Source organism: Lonchura striata, chromosome 24 (assembly GCF_046129695.1).
Source record: "Lonchura striata isolate bLonStr1 chromosome 24, bLonStr1.mat, whole genome shotgun sequence".
Lineage (NCBI taxonomy): Eukaryota > Metazoa > Chordata > Aves > Passeriformes > Estrildidae > Lonchura > Lonchura striata.
Window position 1 is genome coordinate 2,119,272 of NC_134626.1, and position 20,460 is coordinate 2,139,731.

At 45.4% G+C, this 20,460-nt stretch overlaps 1 protein-coding gene across 1 annotated transcript; it reads left to right on the forward strand.

Moving 5' to 3' along the window:
• The first annotated feature begins 264 nt into the window (after positions 1-264).
• PUSL1 (pseudouridine synthase like 1) lies at positions 265-19,001 on the forward strand. The gene is made up of 9 exons (XM_077788103.1): positions 265-529; positions 2,717-2,774; positions 10,062-10,249; positions 13,288-13,437; positions 14,092-14,265; positions 15,387-15,441; positions 16,994-17,156; positions 18,031-18,095; positions 18,798-19,001. The coding sequence occupies exons 1-8, from the start codon at positions 471-473 to the stop codon at positions 18,075-18,077; spliced, it is 894 nt and encodes a 297-aa protein (XP_077644229.1). The 5' UTR covers positions 265-470; the 3' UTR covers positions 18,078-18,095; positions 18,798-19,001.
• The last annotated feature ends 1,459 nt before the right edge of the window (positions 19,002-20,460 follow it).

Below are 20,460 nucleotides of genomic sequence, written 5' to 3' on the forward strand. Positions count from 1 at the left end.
CATGAGCACATCCTGAGAAAATCCCACATCCCAGATCCCCATGAGCACATCCCAGATCCCCATGAGTGCATCCTGAGCCCCATGAGCACATCCCGAGCACATCCCAGAACTCCATGAGCACATCCTCGTTCCGTTCCGTTCCGTTCGGTGCCGTTCCGTGCCGAGCCGCGGCGGAAGCGGCGCTGCGGCCGCGGGAAGGGGCGGCGCCGCCCGGCCCGGCCGCGCTGCCCGCTCCGCTCCGGGCCGTGCCGGCTCTGTCCCGGCTCTGTCCCGGCTCTGTCCCGCTCCGCTCCGGGCCGTGCCGGCTCTGTCCCGCTCCGCTCCGGGCCGTGCCGGCTCTGTCCCGGCTCTGTCCCGGGTCTGTCCCGCTCCGGGCCGTGCCGGCTCTGTCCCGGCTCTGTCCCGGGTCTGTCCCGCTCCGCTCCGGGCTGTCCCGGGTCTGTCCCGGGCTGTCCCGGGCTGTCCCGGCCATGGCCGCGGGCCCTGCCCGGTACCTGGTGTTCTTTCAGTACTTTGGCACCAGGTACAGGTACGTGCCCCGCCGGGCCCAGCCACGGGCGGCAGCGGAGGGACGGAGAGAGAGATGGGAGAGGGAATGGGAGAGAGATGGGAGAGGGAATGGGAGAGGGATGGGAGAGGGAATGGGAGAGAGATGGGAGAGGGAATGGGAGAGGGAATGGGAGAGGGAATGGGAGAGGGAATGGGAGAGAGATGGGAGAGAGATGGGAGAGAGATGGGAGAGGGAATGGGAGAGGGAATGGGAGAGGGAATGGGAGAGGGAATGGGAGAGAGATGGGAGAGAGATGGGAGAGAGATGGGAGAGGGAATGGGAGAGGGAATGGGAGAGGGAATGGGAGAGAGATGGGAGAGAGATGGGAGAGAGATGGGAGAGAGATGGGAGAGGGAATGGGAGAGGGAATGGGAGAGAGATGGGAGAGGGAATGGGAGAGGGAATGGGAGAGGGAATGGGAGAGGGAATGGGAGAGAGATGGGAGAGAGATGGGAGAGGGAATGGGAGAGAGATGGGAGAGGGAATGGGAGAGGGAATGGGAGAGGGAATGGGAGAGGGAATGGGAGAGAGATGGGAGAGGGAATGGGAGAGGGAATGGGAGAGGGAATGGGAGAGGGAATGGGAGAGAGATGGGAGAGAGGGGATGGGAGAGAGATGGGAGAGGGAATGGGAGAGGGAATGGGAGAGGGATGGGAGAGGGAATGGGAGAGAGATGGGAGAGAGATGGGAGAGGGAATGGGAGAGAGATGGGAGAGGGAATGGGAGAGGGAATGGGAGAGGGAATGGGAGAGGGAATGGGAGAGGGAATGGGAGAGGGAATGGGAGAGAGATGGGAGAGAGATGGGAGAGAGATGGGAGAGGGAATGGGAGAGGGAATGGGAGAGGGAATGGGAGAGGGAATGGGAGAGGGAATGGGAGAGGGAATGGGAGAGGGAATGGGAGAGGGAATGGGAGAGGGAATGGGAGAGAGATGGGAGAGAGATGGGAGAGAGATGGGAGAGGGAATGGGAGAGGGAATGGGAGAGGGAATGGGAGAGGGAATGGGAGAGGGAATGGGAGAGGGAATGGGAGAGGGAATGGGAGAGGGAATGGGAGAGGGAATGGGAGAGGGAATGGGAGAGGGATGGGAGAGGGAATGGGAGAGGGAATGGGAGAGGGAATGGGAGAGAGATGGGAGAGAGATGGGAGAGAGATGGGAGAGGGAATGGGAGAGGGAATGGGAGAGGGATGGGAGAGAGGGGATGGGAGAGAGGGGATGGGAGAGAGGGGATGGGAGAGAGGGAGCCAGGGGACAGAGATTGGGGAGAGAGATTAGGGACAGACAGGGTAGAGCCTGGGGATAGAGCCTGGGGATAGAACCTGGGGATAGAGGCAGGGGATAGAGACGGGATAGACAGGATAGAGCTTGGGGATAGAGTTTAGGGGTAGAGTTTGGGGATAGAGTTTGGGGATAGAGTTTGGGGGTAGAGTTTGGAGAGAGCAGGGCTTAGGGATAGAGCCTGGGGAGAGAGATGCAGGATAGAGCTTGGGGATAGACAGGAGAGAGCCTGGGGACAGCCTGGGGATAAAGTTTGGGGATAGAATTTGGGAATAGAGCTTGGGGAGGGCAGAGTTTGGAATAGCAGGATTTGGAGAGAGCAGGGTTTGGGAGAGCAGAGTGTGGAGAAGAATGGATGAGAACAGTGTTTGAGGAGAGCAGAACTTGGGGAGCAGAATTTGGGAGAGCAGAGTTTGAGATAACAGAATTTGGGAGAGCAGAATTTGGGAGAGCAGAGTTTGAGATGACAGAATTTGGGAGAGCAGAGTTTGGGCAGGCCAGAGTTTGGGGAGGCAGCAATGGGAACAGAGTTTGAGCTGGCAGAATTTAGACAGCAGAATTTGGGGAGAGCAGAGTTTGGAATGGCAGGATTTGGAGAGAGCAGGATTTGGGACAGCAGAGTTTGTCTCAAGGGCCAGTCCAGAGAGGAACATTTGAAGGATTATTTAATTTCCAACATCCCTTGTTGAAAATAACCACTTTTAATTTTAATAATTTTAATTTTAATAAGTTTAAGAACCAATAAGGCACTTTCCCTGCCCATTCTTCAGTGTTTGGTCCCTGCAAGTTCTGTGGGAAGATCCAGAAGTTCTGGATTTGTTGATGGGCTCTGACAAGTCCCTGAATGTTGCCACACCTCAATAAATCATGTTTGTTCTGCTCTGCAGTGGGGTTATGGAGACCAAGAGTGATCAGGCCCTGGTTGGAGTCCAGAATTATTTGGAGGTAGGTCCTGTTGTCATAAAAATGAGGCTTTTAGGATCACATTGTTCAGCCCTAGAAATTACTGAGGTAAATATAATTTAGAGACAGACGGTCAATAAAACAGAGTGGTAAACACTGTGAAGTTCAAAAGCAAATACCTAAAATGATGTCATGATTCTGACCTTAAAAAACCTTCAATGAGACTTAATTAAGCCCAGAACTGACTCTGAGAGCTGCTGGCCCACCTGAGCTTTGTGGCTTGTCCTTAAAACTGCCTCCATGTCCAATTCCTTCATGGATTTAGCAGCTGGGTGCTGTCTCCTCCCAGGAGAGGTGGGACACACAGGTTTGCAGAACAAAGCACAGCAGGATGTCCATTGTTCCGTGCTGCTTCCATTTTATTTTTGGAATTCTGTTATGCCAGGGTTAAAAATAATTATGAACCTGTTATCTCTGCACTGCTCCCAGGGATTCCCTTGGACCTGGGAATGGTTTGAGGACCCCTGGGTGCTGTTTGGGCTGGCAGAGAGTGTGAACAGGAATGAAAAAAAAACCCCATTTTTACACCCAGGAGTGGAAAATGGGTCACCTGAGCGTCGTAATGCAATCGTGAATTTAAATTGCAAATTAATTACAAGCTGCTGTTGAGCTGCTGAGTCAGGGATCAAAAGGAAGAGGAATTATTTCTCTTGGCTTGGAAGCATCGTGGAGTTCAAAATGAAGCTTGGAAGATAAGAGGTTTTTGATGATTCCTGCAGGTCAGAGCACATTTTATCACTCAGCTCCCATTTGTGGTCAGTCTGTCTGACCCAAATCCCAAATTGCAGCACTTTGGGATGCTCTGCTCTGCTCTGCAGCCCTGGGGAAGGACAGAGCTGCCAGGAGCAGCCCTGGTGACACCCCAGGTGACAAGGGCAGGACATCCCCACGCTCTGTGGGGCTGAGAATTCCTGCTGCTCTCACTGTGGTGCCTTGTGAAGCTAAGACAGAGGATGGACAGAGTTAAAGAATAAATCAGGGATTTATGAAAGGATCTCCTCAATGGATCCACCACGGGCAGCACAAGAGCCCAGCCAGGGCTGCACCTAAGATGAACCAAAATGGGCCCAAAAAATGGATGGTTGGTCACAAAATGATCAGTTCTGCTCCACTGGCACCTTGGAGTTCATTGTCCCATTCCAGCTCCAGCCCAGGCAGTCCCACCCTGCTTGTTTTCCTCTCTCCAGCCCACGCTGTTGGTGCTGCTGGGCTGAGATTTGGATCATTTGTCCTTGGTGCCCAGCTGGAGCAGGAATTGTTTTGTCTCTGCTCTGTGCAGAGAGCTCAGCATCCCCTCGTGTGGAGCTCAGAGCCACACACTAAAGCAGCTCAGAATGTGAAAAATAGAAAAGCTAAACCTGAGACATCAGCACAGAATGTGAAAAATAGAAAAAACAAAACCTGAGATATAAAAAGCCAAACCTGAGGCATTATTAGAGAATCTGAAAACTAGAAAAGTTAAAACCTGAGGCATCAGCACAGAATCTGAAAAATACAAAAGCTAAACCTGAGGCATCATTAGAGACCCTGAAAAATAGAAAAGCCAAACCTGAGGCATCAGCACAGAATGTGAAAAATAGAAAAACCAAAACCTGAGACATCAACTCAGAAGGAAAGTGTGAGGAATTATGGCTGGAATCAGAGTTCTCAGGGTGTATTCATGTGGCTTCTTGCCCGAGACTGTGACAGAGAAAGTGGCTCAATGTTGTGCAGACCCTGAAAGAAAAACCCCAAAGGATTTTCTGGCCCATTTGTCTCATCCTCTGAGCCATGCAGGGCCCCAGGCTCTGGCCGTGGGGTGAGCCCAGCAGTTGTTCTGCATTATCCCAGGGATGCGTGAGCGGGCAGATGGGTAGGGTGGGTGATTAGAGGAGAAAAGAAGAGGAGAAAAAGACAAACATGAGCTTATTTGGTGTTGCCTTTTTCCCAGAATCAGCACTTTGCAGGCCAGCTCGGTGCTTTCATGTGGTGGTATTGATGCTGGGCACTGCTGTGTCTATTGCAACCACATGGGAAACCTTAAAGCAGCTTTAATAGAAAACTTCTGGGGCCTGCAGGAATTTCTTTTCCTTCCTCCTTTTCTCTGCAGCCTTGAACTTCACTGCTTTCCCCAAAGCCAGGAAGGCAAGCGAAGGGAAGGGCAAAACTAAAGCTGTAATGAGATCCTTATTGTGTTCTGAGGATGTTCAGCCATTTGTTGGCAAGCAGATGACCTGGGAGGTGCAGACTTGGTGTTCCCAGCAGCTGTTCTGTGGAATTTGGAATGAGCTGGCTGGCTTTGTGTCCCTTTGGGCTGGAGCTGAACAGATCTGTGTCACTGCAAAGCCTTTTCTGTCCTTGCTGTGACAGAGCCCTGCGACTCTGCAGAGGAAATGGAGCCTTGTTTCAATCCAGAGATACTTGTGGGAGCTTTTCATTTCTTTTTGAGGGGGTGAGCTTTGCTGGTAACATTTTATTTTTTGGAGACAAATCTTGGAGCGCTCAGAACCCCAATTTGAGCCCAAAGCAAATTCCAGGCCTTGTTTCCTCTGATGGGGAGCTTGGAGCTCTGTGATTTGTCTCCCTCCAGTTATTCATGGGAATTTTCACATCCAGAACTTCAGGCTCTGTCTCTTCTAGGAGCTTTTAATCTATTTTTGAGGGGGTGAGCTTTGCTGACAAGATTTTATTTCTTAGAGACAAGTCTTGAAGCACCAATTTGGGCTCAAAGCAAATTCCAGGCCTTGTTTCCCCACATCCAGAGGTTGGAGCTCTGAGATTTGTCTCCCTGCAGTTATTCATGGAAATTTTCACATCCAGGACTTCATGCTCTGTCTCTTCTAGGAGCTTTTCATCTCTTTTTGAAGGGGGTGAGCTTTGCTGGTGTAATTTTACTTCTTGGAGACAAGTCTTGAAGCACCAATTTGTGCCCAAGGCAAATTCCAGGCCTTGTTTCTCCACCTCCAGAGGTTGGAGCTCTGTAATTTGTCTCCCTCCAGTTATTCTTTGGAACTTTTAAGATCCAGGACTTCAGGCTCTGTCTCAATTCTCAGAAGTGTCTCTGCTGGAAAGGAAGATCTCTCCTTTTGCTGTTGCTTGGGATCTGCAGAGTTTCCCTCCAAGGCTGACTGAGCCATCTCCCGTTTCCCATTTTGTGGGAATTGCTGCCCAAACTCATTTTCTTCCCCTGCCAAAAAGCTGTTTTGGCCAGCAGCCCTGTGCTGAGGGCAGATATTGTTCCTGATGAAAGGAAAAGGGAGTAGGAGAGGAGAGGAAGGAGAAACAGCAGCTCCTTACTATGCAAGGCAGCTCTGGCACAACCTCCTTCCCCACATCCTTTAAAAAAAAAAGAGCAAGAATTTCAAACAAAGAGAACTGTCATCTCCAGCCTCTGTTTTGATAATAATCCCGGTGACGTCGCAGATTGCTTTGGAAACCTTCTAACAAAATCCACATTTTCAGCCTATCCCTCCTGGCATTCCCTTCCATTTTATCCCTCCAGCTGCAAACGAGCTGGCTTTTTAATTAGCTTAGCTGACACAGCACTCAGCCAGTCAGGGGTGACTTTTTCTAATTATTAGAACACTGTAATTAATAAATTGTGCAGCCTCTGTGTGGCCATTCCAGAGGATGAAACCATGACCAGTCTAAGGGAAGAGAAATTTCTTTTTCCAAAACATTCCCAATGCTTGTAAAGGTCGATGGAAAATCTGGAGGATTTTTTTTTTTAAATTCAGGAAGGGGATGAACTTTTGCTCCCCTGCCATGGGTGATGTTCATCGCCCTGTTCTTCCCTCCAGCATGAGAGGAAAAGTGAGCTGGGAGCAATAAAAGCAAGCTGGAATGTGGATCCATCTCATCCTGGCAGCCAGCAGTGGAAATTCCAGCGTAATTCAAACTGTGGAAGGCTCAGTGAAGGAAGCCTCTTGGCAGGACACATTAATTGCACAGCTAAATGCAATTAATGCTTCCCCCTGCATCCCTGGCGTGTCTGAGGGATAAACTTTGCACCCTGGCTGCTCCAGGCATGTGGCTGTGTGGAAAAATTCAGGATGCATTCAGATGGGTGAGATGTGAGTGGCATCCAGCAGGTGCCAAAGCCAAGCTTTATAAAAACTGAAAAATTATTAAATTAAAAATTTAACTACATTTTAATTAAATTTAAATTAACATTTTTAATATTAAAATTATTATTATTATTATTAAAACTATTTTTAAATTATTTTTAAGAATTAAAGAAAAGATGTTTCCTGTAGCTTAAAGGCAGGAGCAGAGAGCTGGGAACTCTGAGCACACACAGGACAGCCCAGCTCCTTTATTCCTTTATCTTCTTCATTTCTTTTTAGCTGGGTAAAATCTCAACTCCCCTGGGAGCCCAGAGATGATCCCAAACAGGATGGGGATCTGGATGAGCAGCACTGAAACCTTTGGAGTTCCCCAGATGAAAGCCCTGCAAAAGCAGGAAAAACTGGTCCTTATCCAAGCAATTCCTGCATGTAAATAATGCACTTTTTTTGAAGTTCAGGGTGGGGGATATTAAGAGATTAAAGGAGAGGAGGAAACTTCAGTGCTCAAAGGAATTTGGATATTCAGATAGGAGATATAAAGATGAAGGGGTCATTTCTTAGCTGCCTGCAAAGAGAAGTTCAGCAGTTCAGAAATTCTCTCTTTCAGGAGATTCTATCCCATCCAAAAGAAATGAAATATTAAAATTGAAGCTGGAGGCAGCAGTTGATAGAATATTATCAGTGTGTGCTAGGGGAAAAATTCCCAAAGCTTTCAGCTTCACAAACTGGGATTTGTTAGGTGGTGTTGATGGTGACATTCCTCCTTGGGATACTCAGAAAGGTGGGAAAAATCTGATGGAGAAGGGCAGCTGTGAAAATCCCATTTGCTGAAGGAAAACCTCCAGTCCTGCACCTTTGTGGATTTGCTGGCTGAGCTGAACAGAAGAAATAATCAGATTTCCTTGAGACTTTGCTCCTGTTTTCTCCCCAGTCTGGTTTTCAGTGGAGAAATTCAGTGTCGTGCTGATCCAGCTTGGCTCCTGATTATCCAGATGGAGCTGGGATGCACCAAAAAAAAAAAAAAGAATATTTTACATGTTCTTTCCTGTTGTCTCTCCCAATTCTTGTTTCCACTGGCTGGTTTTTGTCTGCTGCGGAAGGAGGGGGAGAAAGGGGTGGAGAGAGGGAGGGAGGAGCCTGCAAAACCCAAACATCTCTGGAGAAACTTTGCTCTTAAAAAATCACCTCTCAGACAAATTGCTGAGGCACAGGCCAAGGTCTGCTGCAGGAAACCATTTCGTTTCTGTCTGCTCCTCTTTGCTTGGGGGTGATAAATACAGATTTTTTTAGTTTCATTTTTTCACTCTTAATTGTAACCACATGTGAACTGCAAATAGATGGGGAAAATCAGTTTGGTTCTGTTTCCCAGGCCTCCCCCTGCAGCTCGGTTACATTTTTCTCTGCCTCCCTGTGCATTTTCATGGAACATTTCTCAAGAGCTCACAACCCTGGCTGCTCCAGCAGGAGTCTGGAAGGTATTTGTGAGTCAGCAATTCGAATTTTATTGAGTCTTGTACCAAATTAAAATCCAATCAAAACCACTGGGTTCGCTGCTCGGGAGTGGGGATGGGAAGGAAAAGGAAATTTTGAGTCATTCCTCCGGTTTCCTGCCTTCATTTGTGGTTTTTCATTCTTTTAAATGTTTCACTTATTCCCTGCAGTTAATTTTCACTGGATTTTCTGTCTGGGGTTTGGGTTGAAATGGGCTGAAATGGGTGATCCTCTGTCTTTTATCCCCCTCACCCAACAACACAAAGATGAATATTTTTCACTTTATTTTGTGCACTTAAGGAAGCTCACACAACAAAAGCAGAGGCTAGAGATGAGGAGTTCATTTTGACTTTATTTTGCCCCCTTAAAAAAGCTCTCGTGGCATTTTGGATGCTCTGTATGAGGTGATTTCAGGGCAGAAGCTGCAAAACCACTGATTTTAGGACAAATTCACCCAAACACTCAATTATTTTCAACCCACAGTAACTCCAAACTCTTTTAGGAGTAACAGAGATGTGGTTAGCCAGGACTGATGCCTCAGGTTTTAACTTTTCTATTTTTCAGGTTCTCTAATGATGCCTCAGGTTTAGCTTTTCTATTTTTCACATTCTGTCCTGATGTCTCAGGTTTGGCTTTTCTATTTTTCAGGGTCTCTAATGATGCCTCAGGTTTAGCTTTTGTATTTTTCAGATTCTGTGCTGATGCCTCAGGTTTTAACTTTTCTAGTTTTCAGATTCTCTAATAATGCCTCAGGTTTGGCTTTTTATATCTCAGGTTTAGCTTTTCTATTTTTCACATTCTGTGCTGATGTCTCAGGTTTAACTTTTCTATTTTTCACATTCTGTGCTGCTTTAGTGTGAGGCTCTGAGTTTCCCACGAGGGGATGCTGAGCTCTCTGCACAGAGCAGAGACAAAACAATTCCTGCTCCAGCTGGGCACCAAGGACAAATGATCCAAATCTCAGCCCAGGAGCACCAACAGCGTGGGCTGGAGAGAGGAAAACAAGCAGGATGGGACTGATGGGCTGGAGCTGGAATGGGACAATGAACTCCAAGGTGCCAATGGAGCAGAACTGAACATTTTGTGACCAACCATCCATTTTTTGGGACCATTTTGGTTCATCTTGGGTGCAGCCCTAGCTGGGCTCTTGTGCAGCCCAAAGTGGATCCATTGAGGAGATCCTTTAATAAATCCCTGATTTATTCTTTAGCTCTGTCCAGCTCTGTTCTAGGGCAGCTTTCACAAGGCATCAGGAGGAGGACATTTTTGCTAGATTATTGCTGAATTAATGCTGAATTGTTGCTGGTTTTTTGCCAAATTATTGCTGGATTATTACTGGATTTTTGCCAAATTTTTGCTGAATCATTGCTGAATTATTGTTGAATTATCGCTGGATCATTTCTGGATATTTGCTGAATTATTGCTGAATTTTTACTGGAGCATTGCCGAATTATTGCTGAATTTTTACTGGATCATTGCTGAATTATTGCTGGATTATTCCTGAATTATTGCTGAATTTTTTCTGAGTTATTGCCGAATTATTGCTGAATTTTTGCCCAAGTATTGCTGGACTATTGCTGAATTTTTTTTGAATTACTGCCGAATTATTGCCGAATTTTTGCCGAATTATTGCCGAATTTTTGCCGAGGTTTTGCTGAATTTCTGCCGAATTTCTGCCGAATGATGCTGAGTTTTTTCTCCATTTTTGCTGACTTTTTGCCCTTGCTTGCAGAAGGCAGCCGAGCGGCTGAAGCCCAGCGCTCCCATCAAGTTCCACATCTCCAGCCGCACGGACGCCGGCGTCCACGCCCTGGCCAACGCCGCCCACCTGGACATCCAGCGGGCCCCGGGCAAGGCTCCCTTCAGTGGCCAGCAGCTGCTCCAGGGCCTCAACCACCACCTCAGGCCCGAGCCCATCCGGTGAGGCAAAAACCTGCCATTTGAGCTGCTTTTTACTGCCAAAACTGGAAAAAACTGCCCCCATCCGAGCGGTTCCTGCATGTAAATAATGCACTTTTTTTGGAGTTTGGGGTGGGGGATATTAGGAGATGAAAGGAGAGGATGAATTTTAGAGCTCAAAGGAACTTGGGTATCAGCTAGGAGATATTTATGAAGATGAAGGGGTTATTTCTTAGCTTCCTGCAGAGGGAAATTCAGCAGTTCAGGAATTCTCTCTTCTATCCCATCCGACCTGGAAGCCCAAAACTTTTCCTGGATGTTGGAGGACATGGGGATGGGGCAGAGCTCTGATTTCCTTCCTCAAAAGCAGTTTGGGGGCTGATTTTAGAGGTAGCACTGCAGTGATCCATTTGTTGTGTCACCAACCACTGAACCTCAGTCCTTCTCTTTGGAATTTAGGCCTGGAATTAAGTTGTATTTTCAAGTTTTATTGGAATAAACTATCCCAGAGAGCTGAAAATGCTGCAGCAGAGCCAGGTTTGTGATGCTGATGCCTTGGGAAGGATGAGCTGGAACAGAATTAAAGAATAAAGCAGGGATTTATTAAAGGAGCAGAAATAAAGAATGAAAATAAAGCAGGGATTTATGAAAGGATCTCCTCATGGATCCACCTTGGGCAGCACAAGGGCCCAGCCAGGGCTGCACCCAAGATGAACCAAAATGGGCCCAAAAAATGGATGATTGGTCACAAAATGATCAGTTCTGCTCCATTGGCACCTTGGAGTTCATTGTCCCATTCCAGCTCCAGCCCAGGCAGTCCCATCCTGCTTGTTTTTCTCTCTCTGAGATCAAATCCTGGGTTTAATTCTAAACTTTGGCTTCCAGGCCCAAAGTTCTGAGAATTTCCTGCATTTCACATTCCATTGCCCCCAACATCAGAGAATATTTCAGAGTTGGAGTCGTTTTAGGAGGGCTCTGCTGTCCTCAGAGTGGGGCTGGCAGTGTGGGAGTCTCACACCTCCTGGTCCTGGTTTCTATCCACCCAGTAAAATTTGTCTGAGTGACAGCAGAGCTGGGATTCCTCCCACCTTCTGTAAAATTGGCTTTTAGGTGCTGCTAGTGGAGAGAGCAGGAAGATTTTTAGGATTTTTTTTTTTTGTCTCATACATTGCCATTTCTAATTAAATGTCTTTGTGGTTTTTTTTTTTTTTCTTTGATCTCAAAATTCAGGCCCTGTTGGAAATGGTAAAAAATGGAAAAAAGGTAAAAAAAAAAAAAAAAAGCCACAGTTCTTTATTTACCATCATTTTTAAAAATGGGATCTCACCAAGGCAGCTGCTGGAGAAAATTCTGGAAAAAATATTCCTGGCTAAAAGGAACAATTGCAACAGGAAAAGCTGCCTGCACTGAGGAATTACATGAGCAGAAATAAGTTGCTCTGAGGGAATTTTACTAAAAGGATGATTATTTAATAAAAACCACCCCAGTGTTAGCTCAGGACAGACTGTGTGCTCGTGGAGGCATGCAGACAGAGGGAAATAAATTTATCCTAATAAAATCCTAATTTTATTCCTGTGTTTAGAAGGAGTTTGCATTTCTCCTGATGCTTTGTGGCACTGCAGCAATTCATCCCTGGCCTTGTTTTTGCAAATCTTTGCAGCTCAGCTTTCATTTCTCTGAGCCAGGGCAGGGCTGTGAGCCAGAGGCACTCGAGCTGCCAAAAACCCCCAAAAGCACCAACTTTCCTCCAAGTAAATAAAGATATTTGTGCTCCCAAATCTGTCCTGGTTTTTTAGCTGCCCTGGCTCCTTTCTCCTCGCTGAATTCCGAAGGCAGGAAGGGAAAAACAGCAGGAGGAAAACTCCCTTTTAAGGAGAGCTCCTTAATAAAGCTCCTTAAAAAAGCTCCTTAAAAAAGCTTTTTTAGCTCCTCTGAAGCAGCACCTGCAGGGGTTGTGGCTCCATGTGGATTTTTCCTGTGGGATGCAGAGCAGCAGGAATTTGGGATGAGGAAGAGCTGCAGCCAGTCCGTGAGAACAATTTGGGAGAGGTGCAGGAGCTGGGGGAAGCTTTTCCTTCCTGGGCAGGGGGAATTTGGGGTCTCCGCCCTCTTTTGTGGCTCCCAGGCTGTGTGGGGTGACGATTTTGGGGTTTTGGAGGAACAGGGAATTTTCTCCCTGCTGCCTGGGGAGGAAAACACCAGGGAATCTCAGCCTGGGGAGATTTTTCTGGGATTGTTTGGGGTGGGTGGGGGATGAGTGGACACGTGCAGGGTCAGCTTTTGGGGCTGAGAGGGCTCTGCTGGATCCATCCCACCCCACTCAGCCGAGGTGGGATTTTCCTGGATGCACAAAGTCCTGCAGGTCCTGAGGGAAGGGACCTCCTCTGGGGCATCTCCATCTGCTGCAGGAATCTTTGGGATTTCTGTGTCCCTGTCGATGGAAAAGATTTGGAATTTCTGTGTCCATGTTGATAGAAAATCTTGGAATTTTGCTGTCCCTGTCACCTTTTCCCTTGTGTCCCGCAGCATCCTCAATGTCCAGCACCTCTCAGTGGAAAACCTTTGGAATTTCTGTGTCCCTGATGATGAAAAAGCTTTGGAATTTTGATGTCCCCATTGATGGAAAACCTTTGGAATTTCACTGTCCCTGTCACCTTTTCCTTTCTGTCCCACAGCATCCTCAGTGCCCAGTGGGTTTCCAGCACCTTCCAGTGGAAAACCTTTGGAATTTCTGTGTCCCTGTTGATAGGAAAGCTTTGGAATTTCTGTGTCCCTGTTGATAGAAAAGCTCTGGAATTTCAGTGTCCTTGTCAATGGAAATGCTTTGGAATTTCAGTGTCCCTGTTGATGGAAAACCTTTGGAATTTGGGAGTCCCTGTCACCTTTTCCCTTCTGTCCCACAACATCCTCAGTGCCCAGCAAGTGCCCAACCCCTTTCAGTGGAAAAGCTTTGGAATTTCCGTGTCCTTTGATGGAGAATCTTTGGAATTTCTGTGTCCCTTGATGGAAAAGCTTTGGAATTTGGGTGTCCCTGTCACCTTTTCCCTTCTGTCCCCCAGCATCCTCAGTGCCCAGCGGGTTTCCAGCACCTTCCACGCCCGTTTCTGTGCCCTCTCCAGGACCTACATCTACCGCCTGCTGCTGGGCTGTGCCCACCATTCCCAAATCCCCGTCTTCGAGCGGGATCTGTGCTGGGCTCCTGCAGGAGGGTGAGTCCAGGCAAGGAAAATTAGGGAATCAGGGCTGGAGGGGGGGAAAAAAGGGGATAAAAGGGGATTTTCTGGCTCTGCACAAGTCCCTGCTAGGAGGGGACAGGATTAGAGGAATTGGGAGGGGTTTTTGCCTCAGGTTGGGGTTTAGGTTGGACATCAGGAGGGTTTAAGGATCCCAGGAGAGCTTTAGGAGGAATTTCTCTTTTTAAAGGGTTGTTAAATGTGGGAATTGCAGTCACAGAGGACATGGAGATGGGGTAGAGCTCTGATTTCCCTCCTCCAAAGGAGTTTGGGGTCTGAGCTTGGTGTAATTCATTGGCTAATTAAGCCTGCTTTAATTCCCTGGGGTTTGAGCCTGGCATAATTCCTTGGGGTTTGAGCCTGGCATAATTCCCTGGGGTTTGAGCCTGGTGTAACTCACTGTGGTTTAAGCCTGGCATAATTTATTAGGGTTTGAGCCTGGCATAATTCTATGGGGTTTGAGCCTGGCATAATTCCTTGGGGTTTTAGCTTGGTGTAATTTACTCAGGCTTGAGCCTGGCATAATTCCTTGGGGTTTGAGCCTGGTGTAGTTTATTTAGGCTTGAGCCTGGCATAACTCTATGGGGTTTGAGCCTGGCTCAATCCCTGGGCTCTCCGTGTGCCTTGCAGCCCCCTGGACGTGGCTGCCATGAGGGAAGCGGCGCAGTTCCTGCTGGGCACCCACGACTTCAGCTCCTTCCGCTCGCTGCACGCCGAGGCAGCGGCGCAGAGCCCCGTCAGGACCCTGCTGCAGCTGCAGCTGCAGCCTGCGCCCGGCTTCCTGCAGCAGCACTACCTGCACAGGTGACTTGGGCTGGGGGACCTGCGCGGGACAGGCTGGAGAGAGGAATTAGCACGGAGCAGCTCCTGGGAAGAAATTTTGCAGTATTTTACCTTCATTTTGGTGGCTGAAATCCACCTCTGCCAAGGGGTTGGGTTGGGTTTTTATTCCTGTGGGCACAGGTGAGAGCCCAAAAAGTCAAATTTTTCAGGAAAATCTGCGTGGGAGACAGGCTGGAGAGAGGAATTAGCACGGAGCAGCTCCTGGGAAGAATTTTGCAATATTTTACCTTCATTTTGGTGGCTGAAATCCACCTCTGCCAAGGGGTTGGGTTGGGTTTTTATTCCTGTGGGCACAGGTGAGAGCCCAAAAAGTCAAATTTTTCAGGAAAACCAGGGTGGGGGACAGGCTGGAGAGAGGAATTAGCACGGAGCAGCTCTGGGAGGGTTTTTTGCACTATTTTTGCTCATTTTGGTGGCTAAATCCACCTCTGCCAAGGGATTTGGTTTGATTTTTCCCTACCTGCACAGGTGAGAGCCCAAGAACTTCAATTTTTCCTAAAAAGCTGCTTCCAGATTTTTTAAAATAGATTTTTTGAGGATTTTTTTGTTGGTGGGGTTGGTTTTTTTATTTTCTTTGGGTTTTTTTTGTTTTTTTCTGGGGAATTCATTCTTTGGGGTTTTTGGAGAATTGTTATTTTGGGTTTTTTGGGATTTTTTCGTGTTTTTTTGGGAATGGATTTTTTGATTTTGATTTTTGGAAAATTAATTTTTTGGGATTTTTAGGGAATTATTTCTAGCCTGCCCCATGCTGAGGGTTCTGCTGAGTGACCTGGGTTTTTCTATATTTAATGGGAATATTCAGATTTTTTGGGATTATCCCAATTATCTGTGGGGTTTTTCTATATTTAATGTGAATATTCAGGGGTTTTTTTGTCAGTTTTAGGAAATAATATTATCCCAATAAAGGAGCACAGGTGTCCCAGGTGCTGTCTCAGCTTAATTGGGCCACTGCATTTAATTACTCTCATTAACCCGTGACTTGTGTGTTAAAAAAACACTTGAAATTTGATTTTAATGCCTTTTTTGTTGTTTTTTTTTTCGTTTGGTTTTTTTTTTTTTTTGTTTGTTTTTTTGTTTTTTAGTGGATTGGAGTTCTGGGAGGTGAAGGTGAAGAGCAGATCCTTCCTTTACCGACAGGTAAATCAATTTTAGCAAAAAATGGATTATTTTAGCAATTTTCCAGCTTTGGGGCTTTTTATTGGAGCCCAAAATCTCCTAAATTTGTGCCTAAAACCCTCAAAAAAAAATTGAAAAATTGGGCAAGAAAAGATTGCTTTTAGTATTTTAAATTTTAATAATATTTTTTCTATTTATAATATTTATTACTATAATTTATTATTGTATATAAATGTGTTTATAAATATATAAAATGTATGTATATAAATAAATATACATTTAAATAAAATATATTTATTTGTATATTTATTTATATTATTGGGGGTGGAGATTTGAAATGGATAATTAGGGATGGACATTTAGAGGTAGAGAATTAGAGATGGAGAATTGGAAATTAATTTGGGATGGAGATTTGGAGGTGAGGAATTGGGGATGGAGATTTGGAGATGGGGAATTGGGGATGGAGAACTGGAGGTGGAGAATTGGAGGTGGAGAATTTGGGATGGAAAATTGGGAATGGACAATTTGGCATAGGGAACTGGAAATAAATTGGGGATGGAGATTTTGGAGGTGAGGAATTGGGGATGGAGACTTGGAGGTGGGGAATTGGGAACGGGAAACTGAAAATGGAGAATTAGGGATGGAGAATTGGGAATGGAGAACTGGAGGTGGAGAACTGGGGATGGAGAATTGCAAATGAAGAATTGGAGGTGGGGAATTGGGGATGGGAAACTGAAAATGGGGAATTAGGGATGGAGAATTGGGAATGGAGAACTGGAGGTGGAGAACTGGGGATGGAGAATTGCAAATGAAGAATTGGAGGTGGGGAACTGGGGATGGAGAATTGGAGGTGGGGAATTGGGGATGGGAAACTGAAAATGGAGAATTAGGGATGGAGAATTGGGAATGGAGAACTGGGGATGGAGAATTGCAAATGAAGAATTGGAGGTGGGGAATTGGAGATGGGAAACTGAAAATGGAGAATTAGGGATGGAGAATTGGGAATGGAGAACTGGGGATGGAGAATTGCAAATGAAGAATTGGAGGTGAGGAATTGGAGATGGGAAACTGAAAATGGAGAATTAGGGATGGAGAATTGGGAATGGAGAACTGGGGATGAATTGCAAATGGAGATTTAGAGGTGGGTGAGGTGAGGTTCGGGGGTGGGCGAGGTGTTTGGTGCCAAAGGCACAGCAGGAGCAGCCTGGTGAGCCTTTGTGGTGACTCTGGAGCGGGAGGTGGGCCGGGCCGGTTCCTGAATTCCCTGCTGAGGAGTCCCCGGTGCTGGTGGTGACTCCGGAGCGGGAGGTGGGCCGGGCCGGTTCCCGAACTCCCCGCTGAGGAGTCCCCGGTGCTGGTGGTGACTCCGGAGCGGGAGGTGGGACGGGCCGGTTCCCCAATTCCCTGCTGAGGAATCCCCGGTGCTGGTGGTGACTCTGGAGCGGGAGGTGGGCCGGGCCGGTTCCCGAACTCCCCGCTGAGGAGTCCCCGGTGCTGGTGGTGACTCCGGAGCGGGAGGTGGGCCGGGCCAATTCCCGAATTCCCTGCTGAGGAATCCCTGGTGCTGTGGCAGGTGAGGAGGATGGTCGGGGCGCTGGTGGCCGTGGGGCAGGGCCGGCTGGCCCCGGCGCAGCTGCGGGAGCTGCTGGAGCTGCGGGACCCGCGCGCGTTCCCCCCGCACGCCACGGCCCCGGCCGCGGGGCTCTTCCTGCAGCGCGTGGACTACAGCCCCCAAGGTGGGCTGCCTTCCCTGCACTCCCTTCTTAATGAGCAGTGTAAAGTGCTAATTGTTCGTAAGTGTGTGTTAAATTATTGTATATAAAATATATATGATTATGTATTAAATATATGTAATAATAGATAGAATTATAGATAGTATATATAATATAAGATAATGTAATTATGTATTTATATATAATTATACGAAATGTATTTACATTATATTATATTACATTAAATTATATTACATTATATTATATTACATTACATTATAATAATATATTATAAAATAATAATGTATTATAATTATATTTGTTATATATATTTTATTTATAATATATATAATGTATTATATTACATTATAATATATTACATTATATTATAATAATATAAAATAATAATATATTGTATTATAAGTATATTTGTTATGTATATTAATAAATATTAATAAACATGTTGATAAATATTAATAAATAATTGTAATGGTGATATAACCATACTGTAGTATGTAATGCTATAATATATAATATTATTGTATATAATGATGTAATTATTATAATAATATAGAATGAATATATATTAATCAATATCTAATATATTTATAAATTTATTGTATATTAATATATCATATAATAATTTATATTATATTATAATGATATTACATTATATTCATTTTGAAATAGTATATAATTATATAATTCTTTATAATAATATGTAATTAGTATATAAAATATATATACGTATAAAATATACATATATATAAAATATACATATATTTTATATATAACATATATATATACGTATATAATTCTCTCTAAATCAATGTTTTATTTTCCCCTAAATCAATATTTTTTCCCCTAAATCTGTGTTTTTGCTCCTCTCCTCTCTCAGATTTGGCCCCTCCCCCAGCAGAAGAGGAGCTCTGCGGGCCGAGCTGAAAGGAAATTGCAACATGTGTAACAAAATTACTAATTAAACATTTATAAAAATTATAACATTATAATTTTATCATTTTCGTCTCTTTTCTCATGTTTTGTCCTTTTCTCATATTTTTATCTTTTTTTTTTGTGTCTTTTCTCATGGTTTTCTCATGTTTTTTATCTCTTCTCATATTTTTATCTTATTTTAATCTGTTCTCATTTTTATCATTTTTTATCTTGTTGTCTCTTTCCTCCCATTTTAGTATTTTTTGTCTCTTCTCTCATGTTTTTATCCCTTTTTAAAATCTCTTCTCATGTTTTTATCATGTTTTATGTATCTTTCCTTTTTTTTATCAAGTTTTGTCTCTTTCCTCATGGTTTTATCAAGTTTTTTGTCATCTTTTCATGTTTTTATCAAGTTTTTCCTTATGCTTTAATCACTTTCTTCTCTCCTTATGCTTTTATCACTTTTTTCTCTCTCCCCTCATGCTTTTATCACTTTTTTCTCTCTCCCCTTATACTTTTATAATTTTTTTTTCTCTCTCCCCTTATACTTTTATAGTTTGTTTCTCTCTCCTCATACTTTTATCATTTTTTCTCTCTCCCCTCATGCTTTTATCACTTTTTTCTCTCTCTCCTTGTACTTTTATCACCGTCCCCTCGGGATGATTTAAAGGCTCTGTCTGCTGGGAAAACTCCAATATTTGTGGTTTAAATGTTTGTTTTCTCCTTTTTTAGGGATGCTGCTGGGTGAGCGTCGCTGTGGGGTGAAACTTCAGCTCCTGCCCACGAGGGATGGAATAAAACTCCAGGAGTGAGGGAAGAATTCAGACTTCACCCCTGTGGAGGGAGCAGCTCCCGAGGGAAATAATTCCTGAGGGGAGCAATTCAAGATGGGAGTAATTCCTGAGGGGAGTAATTAAAGATGGGAGTAATTCCTGAGGGGAGTAATTTCTGAAGTAATCATTCCTAAAGGGAGAAATTCCTAAAGTAATCATTTCTGAGGGGAGGTATTCCTGAGGGGAGCAATTCAAGATGGAAGTAATTCCTGAAGGGAGCAATTCCTGAGGGGAGGAATTTCTGAGGGGAGGAATTTCTGAAGTAATCATTCCTGATGGGAGCAATTCCTGAAGGAAATCATTCTTCAAGGGAGTAATTCCTGAAGTAATCATTCCTGAAGGGAGTAATTCAAGATGGAAATAATTCCTGAGGGGAGCAATTCCTGAAGGGAGGAATTTCTGAGGGGAGGAATTTCTGAAGTAATCATTCCTAAAGGGAGTAATTCCTGAATTAATCATTCCTGAGGGGAGTAATTCCTGAGGGGAGCAACTCAAGATGGGAGCAATTCCTGAAAGGAGCAATTCCTGAAGGGAGTAATTCCTGAAGGAAATCATTCTTCAAGGGAGTAATTCCTGAAGTAATCATTCCTGAAGGGAGCAATTCAAGATGGGAGCAGTTCCTAAAGGGAGCAATTCTTGGAAGTAATCATTCCTGAAGGAAGAAGTTCCTGAAAGGAGGAATTCCTGAAGGAAATCATTCCTTAAGGGAGTAATTCCTGAGGGGAATAATTCCTGAAGGTTGTCAGAGCACTCCTGGGTTTGTGTTCAGGCATGTTTTGGGCTCAATCTGTTGAATTTTGGGGCTGGTAGAACCTGGGGCTGTTTCCTGGCAAGCAGCACATCCCAGGAAAGGGGGATTTGAGGGAAATGCAGGAAATTGCTGGATCCAGGCAGCCCTGCTGGGCTTTTCCCTCTTTTCCTGCTGCCCACATTCCACAGCCAAATTTGGGGCTTCTCGTCCTGCCTTGGCTTCCCCAGGAATATTCCAGCATTTCCAGGCTGGACACTGATCCATGGGAGCTCAGAAGGGAGCAGATATTTGAGAAATCCCAGGATTTAACTAAACAAGCTCCTCTCTCCACACGCTCAGCCCAGCTCTTCGCATTGTGTGGTCTTGAAATGTCAAAAGTTCTTTTTTTCCACTCACATTTGGCGATGTAAACACAATTATCTGACCTTCCCTCACCCCTTTTCTTGTATTAACTTCTGAGCACTTGAGTTTCCATCCCCTGTGAGACTCTGCAGAGGATTTTGTCATTTCTGAGGCACCAGAAATGACCAAATTTTGTCATTTCTGAGGCACCAGAAAACCACAGGCCTGACTTAAAACCTGCTTAGAACCGAGTTTACCCAACAGGATCTGGAGTTTTGGTGTAACACAGTTCTGCTCCTTCACCCCAAAATTTTTGTAAAGGGCTGAGAGCAGCAGAGCAACAAAAATCTGAATTTCCAAATGCAGCCAGAAATTCACCCAGGTGCTTGTTCTTAATTGGCCATCTCATTAATTACTGTTAAAAGCCCAGGCTGGCCTCTGGCCTTTCCCTTCCTTTGTTTTGCTCAGA

Coding starts and splice junctions, on each gene's coding strand:
- PUSL1 (XM_077788103.1), top strand. CDS start 471: ATGGCCGCGGGCCCTGCCCGGTACCTGGTGTTCTTTCAGTACTTTGGC. Junction 13,438..14,091: donor TGCTGGGCTCCTGCAGGAGG/GTGAGTCCAGGC, acceptor TGTGCCTTGCAG/CCCCCTGGACGTGGCTGCCA. Junction 14,266..15,386: donor CAGCAGCACTACCTGCACAG/GTGACTTGGGCT, acceptor TTTGTTTTTTAG/TGGATTGGAGTTCTGGGAGG.